Source organism: Rhinolophus ferrumequinum, chromosome X, assembly GCF_004115265.2.
Source record: "Rhinolophus ferrumequinum isolate MPI-CBG mRhiFer1 chromosome X, mRhiFer1_v1.p, whole genome shotgun sequence".
NCBI lineage: Eukaryota > Metazoa > Chordata > Mammalia > Chiroptera > Rhinolophidae > Rhinolophus > Rhinolophus ferrumequinum.
The window spans coordinates 81,370,746-81,380,938 of NC_046284.1; the positions used below are offsets into that span (position 1 = coordinate 81,370,746).

The 10,193-nt window shown below is 46.7% G+C and overlaps 1 protein-coding gene across 2 annotated transcripts in view; it reads right to left on the reverse strand.

Annotated features, from left to right (window-relative positions):
- Positions 1-9,847, reverse strand: part of GNL3L (G protein nucleolar 3 like) — a 28,203-nt gene extending 18,356 nt beyond the window's left edge. The window contains exons 1-5 of one of the 2 annotated variants that reach the window (XM_033103408.1): positions 9,727-9,847; positions 9,412-9,624; positions 7,143-7,208; positions 1,640-1,680; positions 564-659 (exon numbers count right to left, since the gene is read on the reverse strand). In XM_033103408.1, coding sequence (XP_032959299.1) covers positions 564-659; positions 1,640-1,680; positions 7,143-7,161 — 156 coding nt within the window. In that variant the 5' untranslated portion in view covers positions 7,162-7,208; positions 9,412-9,624; positions 9,727-9,847. Of the gene's footprint in view, positions 1-563; positions 660-1,639; positions 1,681-7,142; positions 7,209-9,276; positions 9,392-9,411; positions 9,625-9,726 lie in introns of those variants that run through there. The other variant, XM_033103415.1, reaches the window with a different exon arrangement.
- Positions 9,848-10,193: the final 346 nt, after the last annotated feature.

Below are 10,193 nucleotides of genomic sequence, written 5' to 3' on the forward strand. Positions count from 1 at the left end.
GGAAAAAGAAAAAGACAGAGAGATGTGGGGAGGGAAAGCAAGGCAGAGGACAATATAAAGAGGGCATGAGAAGCTGAGAGAGAATGTGTTCCAGGCAGAGGGAATCCCTTAAGACCAGAGGGGAAAGAGCACACGGTCATGGGATGGCCCATCACTTAAAGAGCAGGAAGCGAGACTGGGAAATAGGAAGGACATCCAGAAGAGTGAGGTGACAAGAAAGTCAAAGTCAGAGTGTTTCAAGGAAAGCATATTCTCAAATTCAGAAAATGTGGATCAGATGGGGGACAAAAACTATCCATGAGTCTGATGCCGGAGAATACACTCATGAGGCTGGCAGGGGCCGTTTCAGTGGCACAGGGGGAACATAAGCCAAACAGCAATGGACTGGGAGGTGAGCAAATGGAGACACTAGATCAAGTATCAAAGCAACCATCCTCCCGTCCCCCTTCCACAAACAGTCTCAACAATCCTAACCATTCTGGACATTGCCCTTCCATTTACCACTTCTGCGGACCTGGCAGTCAAGCCAGGCCCTCTCTTTCCCCCAAGGTAAAAGGGCTTACCCTCTTCTTCTTCAATTCAGCCTCCCGGCTGGCATGATCATTGGAGTGAACAAACTGGGGAGCAAAGGCCACCTTGGAAGCCGCTTTCTTCCCATTCTGCTTAGCAGGATGGTCACCACACAAGAGAAAAACGTCAAACAGAGCTAATGAATCCATGGAAATCACCCCTCCTGGAGGATTAAGGCTGCTCAGAAATGTAGTTGTCAGGGAGGGGGTAGGAGGGAGGAGTGGAGTAAGCAAAAAAAAAAAAAAAGGAGGGGAGGTTCTGCCCCAGAGGTATGCTCATCTGGCTAAAGAGAGACCCTCCTTCCCCTAGCCAGGCAGGGACGGACTGAAGCACCCCAGGAAATGGGGGGGGCGGGTACAAATGGGAAGGTTCCCCAAGTAAAGGCCAAGGAAAAAGCTAAGTAGTTCTCAAAGTGTGGTCCTTGGACCAGCAGCAGCAACAGCAGCACCTGGGGCTTGTTAGAAATACCAATTCTTGGGTGCCATGACAGACCCAATGAATCAGAAACTCGGGGGTGGGGCCCAGAATCTATGTTTTAACCAGCCTGCAGATAATTCTGGAGGCCTGGTTGAAGTGTGAGAACTTTAACCATGCTAAATATTTGAGAACCACTGCTCTGGCCCAAGCCTTACTTGTCCACACCTTTTGGAGCAGGACCAAATCCAGGAGCTGAGGCCAAAGATTATGTTTTGGACTTCCTCCTCTCCATGAGTGACAGGGATTTGGGACTCAACAGGTTGAGTCCCAGTTATGCTACCTTGAACCTAGCAACTTTCTCACTGAGGCTCAGTTTCTTCATCTAAAAAATGGAATGATGACAATCCCTACCAGTGCAAATCAAGCACAGAGCAGTATATGGCTTGTGGTGTAAACTTAAAAAATGCTGCTGATTCTCTGCTGCAGCCACCCAGAGAGGGAAGGAAAGCCAGATCCACTGAGTCCAATGCGGTATTCTGTCTAGAGTCACCCAACATCTACTAGGTTTTGTGGGCCTCTTCTAGGGCAGGCCACCTGTTCTGTCCTTACCCCAACAATGGGTATACCTTACCTGAGGGTGGGGCCAACTTACCTTCTTGCAACCTTTGGAACTTTTACCTGGCTTCTTATTTTCTACAAAAAAAAAAAAAGCCATCATCCAGCTACCCAACATTTGCTGACACCTTAATCAAGGCCAGGCCACACTGGGAACCTGAGGACACCTCAGACACTTATGTATGTCTGTCTAGGCCCAGCACAAGACAGACATAGAGATGGCATCAACACTGTTAGAGAAAGTACTGGATATAATGTGTGGGGCAGGCTGAGGTGGGGAGCTGGCAGCATGGGAAGGTGACCTGAAGAGTCCCAGCTGGCTAAGCCAGGGTAGATGCCCTCAGCACATGGGGAGAGAACTGCCCCTTCCTGCCGACCCTGCTCAGGCCATTGCTTCCAAAGGGAGGTGCCCTCTTCAGCTAAATTGCAGCCTCCCTTGAATACGAGGAGGAGAGAGCCCACCTCCTCCAATCACGCCTTAACAAAGCCTAAAAACCTAAGAGATCGCTCTCCCCTCTTCAATGAGAAGTCCCATCTGTCATCCCCTTCACAGCTGGCCTCTTGGGGAAGAATGGCTTTCCTTAATTCACACCACCTGCAATGGGGCTAAAGGAATTCCTAGAAGGGGAGATTCTGGAAGGTTAGGGTATATACAAACAAATATAGGAGCAGCTTGAGATTACCAAAACAGGCTCCCCAATCACCTCATGTGGTTCACACTAAAGCAGAGTTAATGTAGGAAACAGAGAAATTAAATACTACAGTAGTCCCCCCTTATCCACGGGAGGTATGTTTCAAGACCCCTAGTGCATACCTGAAACCACGAATAGTACCAAAACCTAAATATACTGTTTTTGTCCTATACATATGAGTATATACCTTTTCACTTAAAGGAAGCGCTTTATGGCTCCTCTTGGGCATATCCAAATTGCCACCATCACTATTCTTGCACTTTGGGGCCATTATGAAGTTAGAGTTCCTTGAACATAAGCACTGTAATACCACGATATCGATCTGATAACCAAGACAGCTACTAAGTGACTGACAGCATATACAGAATGGATACACTGGACAAAGGGATGATTCACGTCCCAGGTGGAACAAAGCTGAAATGGCATGAGATTTCATCATGTTACTCTGAATGGTGTGCGATTTAAAACTTATGAATCATTTATTTCTGGAATTTTCCATTTATTATTTTCAAACCGCAGTTGACTGTGGGCAACTGAAACCACAGAAAATGAAGCCACGGATAAGGGGGCAGGGGGGAACTACCAGACTGCAAATTATTAAGGCGAGGACGGCCGGTTGGGTCAGTGGTTAGAGCACAGTGCTCATAACACCAAGGTGGCCAGTTCGACTGCCACATGGGCCAGTAAGAAACAATGGTGTGAGCTTGGAGCTGAGCCACCACCGGTGGGCAGCCAGTTGGCTCAGTGGTGGGAGCGCAGTGCTCATAACACCAAGGTCGCCAGTTCGATTCCCACATGGGCCAGTGAGCTGCACCTTCCACAACCAGATTGAAAACAACAACTTGACTTGGAGCTGAGCTGCGCCCCCCCCCAACTAGATTGAAAACAACAACTTGACATGGAGCTGATGGGTCCTGGAAAAACACACTGTTCCCCAATATTCCCCAATGAAAATAAAAATAAAAATTCTTAGGGCAATTACTCCAAGGAAAAAGAAAAATCTTATAAACCCAAACAAGGAGTTTCTAACAAAGACGAGAGAAGCAGACAGCCTTCTCAAATCTACAACTCTAAACACTTAAGACAGAAGAATAACCATTACAAAGTTCTGGAAAAAGGGGCTGTGTTCCAAACTAAATCCTTATACCTGACCAATAAATCACTCTTATGTGAAGACATTTTCAGATGTGCAAAGATTACCACCTCTATTCCCTTTCTGGTAAAAACTACTTGAGGAAGTACACCAGCAAAAATAAAAATTAGATCAAAATAAAGATCTCAAGCTAAAGGAAACAAATAATAGTAAGCAGGAAATCTATTAAAACTTACCAGTAAATCTGAAAAATTGCTAGTAATATGACTAATAACTATGATATGTATGAAGAAACTATTTTTAAAGTCCAGGAAGCACAGCATAAGGAAATAGGTCAGAACTAAAATACCAAATTATTTCAACAAAACCCAGGATTCAAGCAATAAGAGTTAGAAAAGCAAAACTATGAAAGCATGCTAAAAGTCTCACTTTGGAAGAGTAGGATAAAAATAATTATTTAACTTTGGTAAAGAGATAGAGAAATTTAAGTTTAATTATGTTTGATGTCAATATAAATGTACTTACCAACATAAGTTCAATTACTGTTAAGAGGATTTTTTTAAAAACTTGATCAATTTTTGTAAAAGTAAGTAAATAAGGGAATAAAAAGAAACAAACAAAAAATATAAAATACAGTGGTAGGAATTAGACCAAACATATTAGTTATCATAATGAATGTGAATGGGTTGAATTTTCCTGTAACAACGACAACAAAAAAAGACCTTAAGTCTCCTTTTCTTTCCAAAGTACTTATGTTGTAATGAAAAGAATGTGAGGTTTGGAATGAACCAGGTCTGGCCATTTTACTCAACAATTTCCATCTGCCTAACTTCCCTGGAAACTGAGAGCCTGCGCTGGATGCAGGCACACAATGAAAGAAAATACATCACGTAGATAGGGGGAAAACATCTGCTTCTGAGAGAAGGCAGGAAGGAAGAGGGTAAGAGGGAAGGGTGCAGTTATCACTCATGGCACTGCAGCTCCCAGGAGCCACTGTTCATGTTTTAACACCTTCAGAAAGAAAACAGCTACCATTTTGCAGCCAGCCAGACCTAGGTCTGGCTCAGTAACTACCTACCTAGCTTAAAGAATTTTCTTAAATCTCTTAAAGAATTTTATTAAATCTCTCTGAGCCTCAATGTCTCCATCCATAAACTCTCACACATCACCACTCAAAGGCAGATCTCTTCATTCACCCATCATCTCCCATACTCTCACCCCGCTACATCCCTGTCCACCCAGCCTGGCATTGATTCTACCCCCCACCATCGTCCCTCTGCCCCTGCTTCAAACTTCCCACTATGCCCTCTAAAACTCCCACTTGGGAGATCAGCACTCCCCTAAGTCTTCCATCTCTCCCTGGGAAGTTCCCCGACCTCTTGCCTTAATGGAGACTCAGCTCTGAGGACACTGCTTCACCTGCAGGCCTCTGGAAAGGTGGCTGTTGTTCTCTCTGACCGATGAATACCCTGAGGCCAGTAGGTAGAGCTGTCCTCTGGACTCACCATTGCCAAACCAAGACTATTTCTCCCTCTTGTTAATAAAGGGAAAAAATGGGAGGTGGAGGAAATCCTGCTCTTTTTGAGACCACTGCTATGCCTATCACCTATGAGTCACGTTTCTTCATTTATTGAAGCACCTGGCTCAGAGCTTTGCTTTCAACCCGACTCCTGCCATCATCAACCTGGGTAACTAGCAATCCCTGGGCCCCTTCCAACATTCAGATTTCCCACTCCCTCGACATCCTCACCTCCAGGGGCCCCCAGTCCATGCAGCCACCTGCCCACCCACTGGCATGGTGACACTGATCATTATCTCTAACTGCTTGGACTTCAGAAAGCAGTCTCAGACACCCCTCTCAACTATCTTCAAGCTCATTTGTTCAACCTCCTAAAGACTTCCAGAACACTGAAGCCTCCACGCCACTGTTCCTTATTCATCAGGCACCCCCTTCCCTCTCTGTGCAGTTTACATTCACGGTCTGTCATTACAATGGGTTATACACCTATGCCACCAATCACTGATGGCTGTAAATCTTTTAAGTATTGAAACACACCCCCCTTATTAATTATTCAAAAATGTACAACACTTGAAACCATATTTGAACACTCTTTGTAGGGCTCCTCAATAACTTCCCAGGTTTAATCACCATCCTTACCATTTGGGTCCAAGGTATTTCTAGCTGCACCACCCGGCACCGCTCCCCATCTTCCTCTGCAATCATCCCAGTTAGACTCATCATTACGTACCTTGGTTGCCATTTACCTACCAGTGAAAGCCTTTGTTTTGTGTGCACATGTAAAGTTTTTTCTATTGAATTTAATGTTCACCATTTCCCCCACTAATGTGACTATTGTATGATTGCTCTTTAATAGGTCGTAGAGTTCCAAAATAAAAAGGTGTACTTTGAGAGGTCTCCTTCCCACACTTATCCTGGCCACTATAGAGTCCTCACCATAACAAGAAACCATTTTTTCAGTTTATCGTGCATCATTCATTTTATTTATGCAAATGCAAATATATATTTTTTAACTTTTCTAATTTATTTTAAGTGGGTTTTTCCAGGACCCATCAGCTCCAAGTCAAGTAGTTGTTTCAATCTACTTGTGGAGGGCGCAGCTCACACTGGCCCATGCGGGGATCGAACCGGAAACCCTGGTGTTACGAGCATCGTGCTCTAACTAATTGAGCTGAGCATCGTGCTCTAACTAATTGAGCTAACGGGCCACCCGTGAATATTCTTATTTACCCCATTTTCTCCCACAGAAGGTAACTACCTGCCGGCAACTTGCTTTTTCCATTTAACAAATCCTGGAGATCTTTCCATTTAATAGTTTGTCCATACAATACAGTCTTCCATATAATCTTTCCATACAATACTTCCTCATTGTTTTAAACTGCCAGGGTTCTTTCGTATGCATGTATTCTATTAGGCCAGCTAATCACTGTCTTTTTCATCACTATCAATAATTTTATTATCAGCTGATATTTGATGTTCTTAGAGTGTAGTTGATTTTTTTCGTTTTTCTTGTTACAGTGAAAAAAATGATTATTTGTTTAACATACCAAAGTCTGACTCACGATGACATTTTTATGATTTATATAAAGTACATGTATTGAATTTTTTTTCATCAAGTCCTACATACGCAGGGCCACCATTTACACAGAATATGGGGCTACTGGGGTTGTATAATTCTTGTCTAGTCTACCCATCCACAGTGTGCCATCCACAGTGCCAGGCTCTAAGTATCCTACCTCTTTTAACTTATTAAATCCTCACAACACTATTTGGTAGATACTATTAGGTAAATACCATTATTACCCCGTTTTGTAAATAAGGAGACTGAAGTGAAGTAACTTGCCCAAGGCCACACAACTAGTAAGTGGAAGAGCTAAGATTCAAACTCAGTCTAGCTCCAGAGTCCATTCTCCTAACCACTGATACAATTTATGGTACGAACTTAATGGTACCACTTAAAAAGAAAAATGTTAGGGCATGTTAGGGTTCCAAGCAGCGTGATATGGTATTTACTGCTATTCACGTAACCTTGCTGAGCCTTGCTGAGCCTTGCTGAGCCTCAGTTTCTCCTGTAAAATGGGAATGTAAAATAAGGAGGGCATTACCTTACAAGGAAGTTGGGGTAAAAGGCAGAGTGATCTGGTACATGCTGGGCAAATATCTTAAAGTTGCTGTGAAACACTATAAATATTCATTAAAGTTTAGGATTGGGATGGGGGTGGTAAAAGAAACTCACTGTGTCTAAGTTTCATCATGATGACCAGCTTGAAAGGAGGTAGGTTCAAATCTTCAGGCTTTCTTCCTGTTGGAATGGGAGAACTAACTTGAAGACAGGAGCAGGAAGCCACAATGCCACAAGCCTCCTCTGAGCCCCCAAAAGGCCAAATAAAGTGTTAAAGAACATGATAAGGAAGCCCTAACAATTAGAAGAACTGGAAGAAGGGGCTATAGTAAAGCTGGGGCCTGGTATGGCTGAGTCTACACAGGCAAGGCAGTGTCACACTACCCAAAGGAAGGCTAGGTCCAAACCTCTCTTCCTGGGTGGAGTCAGTGCCTCAATGCATCACATGGGGTCGTTGGTCTTCAATCCTCCAACCTGTATATATCCTAAGTAAAGGACTAGCACTGAACCTCTCTATGATGAAGGGAGGGGATATGCAAGGGTGATCTATTTCTATATAAGGTATTAATAGTACCTCTTTTCCAAAGTAGGGGTTCTGTGTCTCATCTACCCGGAAAGGTGGGGAAAGACAGGTCCCAGGTGTCTACCCTTCGGAAAAGGGATCTCAGAACGAAGTTTTTTTATCTGTGTGTCTATGTGGACTGAGGTCAGTGCAAAATCTTGGGGAAAGGGGGGAAAAATCTGTGCCTGTATGTGTGGTTGGGGTCAGTTCCTTGGTGACTGGGAGGGAGGAGATGCCCTCTGTCCCTCTACTCTGGGGGTGCAGAGGAATTGGGGAAACTGGCACAGTGGCTGTGTGCATCTCTGCTGCATGGAAGAGAAGAGCAGGTCTGTACATCTCTGAGTTGTACAGAGCGTGGTCCTGGAGCCCTTTACCCTGGGGAGGGATGTGAGGGGACTGATATGACTGTCTTTACTACAAGATAATATTTGTGCCACACTAAGAAAGGGGGGGCATTATGCAGTTTTGCATGAGTGGGGTCTATATGTCGCCTGCTGTGGACTATTCTAGACCCTTCCATGGGAGGTGGGATGGGGACGATCTGTTCATCTTTTATATGGGTTGAAATCAGCAGTGCACTAACATCAAAGGTACTAGGACCTCTGGTTTTCTGCATGGGTGGGGCACCGCAACAGTTACAAATTCAATGGCTTGGCCCTTACACTTGGTAGGGAAGGGTCCTGTGTTTCTGGATGGAGAAAAATAGATCTGAGCTCCTCTACCTTGGGTAAGTGGGAAGCCCATAGGCACGTACCGCTACTGCGGGGTGTGATCAGTGATGTCACTGCTACTCAACACTGCGGAGAGGGGGAGCTGCACCTAACTGTTCCCTTGTAGTCTCTGCTTTGCTACATTTGATGATTCTAAATCGGGGGGGGGGGGGGGGGGGGGGGGGGGGAGAATGATCTGTATCTACTGAAAAAGGGGGACAAATCTAAACCCCTCTCCCCTGGGAGCCCCAAAAGAGGTCGATCTGACAGTCTCTTTAAGGGTTAAGGTCTACTGCAGTTTGCCGCCGGGCATTTTTGGGGTCCGGCTTTTACAAATTCAGTAAACCAGCACCTCCTTAAAGGGGTCGGGGTCGGGCCTGATTTTCACAATGTGTACTCACTCTACCCTAGGAGGAGGGGGAAATCTGCACGGTTCTCCGTAAGCTGAGGCTTGTACCTCCAACCACTTCGGGAGGGGCGACCTGCCATCTCCGCAGGAGCGGGGGCGGAGCTTCCGTCAATTAGTTACACCCAGGCAAGGCAGTGAGAGAAGAATGTTTCCCTCCCTCTGTTACTAAGTTTCTAAGCTTCTCTATACCAGTGGTGGGGCGGGAGGCGGTGAAGCAGGCGGTAATACATCAAAGCCTCTATTCTAAGGGAAAAGATGCGTCAAGGCAGTTCTGTATGCCTTAGCGCCGGTGGAGGTCTGCGCCGGTCAGCCTTGTGGGGACCCGGTGGCTAGGTCTCTATACGGGGGGGATCGACGCCTCTCTAAACACGGAGAGTGCGGAATGGGACCTCACTTTCATGAACGGAGGAGGGCATTCGACGCTTCTCCACACAGCGGAGTCTACGACTCTACACAGCGTGGAGGAGTCTATACCTGTCTGAATGGGGTGGAACCGTGCCCCACTACCCCGCAAGAATGCATTTGGGCGCATGTCCACGTGCCCTGCCCTTCATCTGGGCCCTTTACCCTGGAACGCAGCCGGCTCTTTACTTCTCTATTCCAAAGTGAAGGGCGCCTCTGGTTTCTCCTCAAATAGACGACCCTTACCGCGCGGCCAGCTGGGAGAACGCTCACCACGAGAAAAAGAGAGTCGTCCCTTACCTCCACTTCCGGCGGGGATCTAAGAGGAGAGGATAGCACGACAGCACGCTCGGCCTGGAGGCTGAGCTCGCGCCGCTAGGCTCCGACTTCCGGATCCCAGCCTCCCTGCGCCTGCTCCGCCTGCTGCGCGCCTGGGGGGCGGGGCTTCGGATTGACGGCTCGCGCCCGCCGGTCCCTTCCCAGCGGCCGCGCTGGCCCCGCCTCCCAGCTGTCCTGTAAGGTAATGAAGTCGAGAGAGGAAGAGGGAGGTGGGGACGGGGAGAGTTAAGGGGGAGGGGGAAGCGGCGGGTTGACTGGTGCGGCCATGTAACCTACTTGAAACCAAGATCTTCTCTGCGGTCCTCTGCCTGGGCTTAAATCTGCGTGTTCCCGAAACTTAATGACCGGACGATCACCATGACCGCATCAGACAAGGGTGGGGGTCAATGCCTTTGTCTACAATGGAAGATGGCGACGGGTAGGGTGTGGGAAAATGGCTGCTTGGGTCACATGTCTTGCCGAGTATTTCCCCACCTGAAGTAACTTGGTTTGCTGTTCCCAACAACCTTCCCGGCTCGTAGGGCCCCAGACAAACCCGTAGGCAGCCACTCCCAGCTCTTTCTGCAGAAGCTAAGATCCACGGCCAGGGCCAGCAGCCACACAAGTAGAAGCCTCTTCCACCGGTTTGCCCTCTTCCCCTCCTCCCTCCTTCCCTCATGTCCCGGAGCGGTGTCTGCAGAAGGGAATGAATTTATATCTCGAGTGGAGGCAAGTAAGAGTTTCTTCAGAAACCCTCTCCAGGA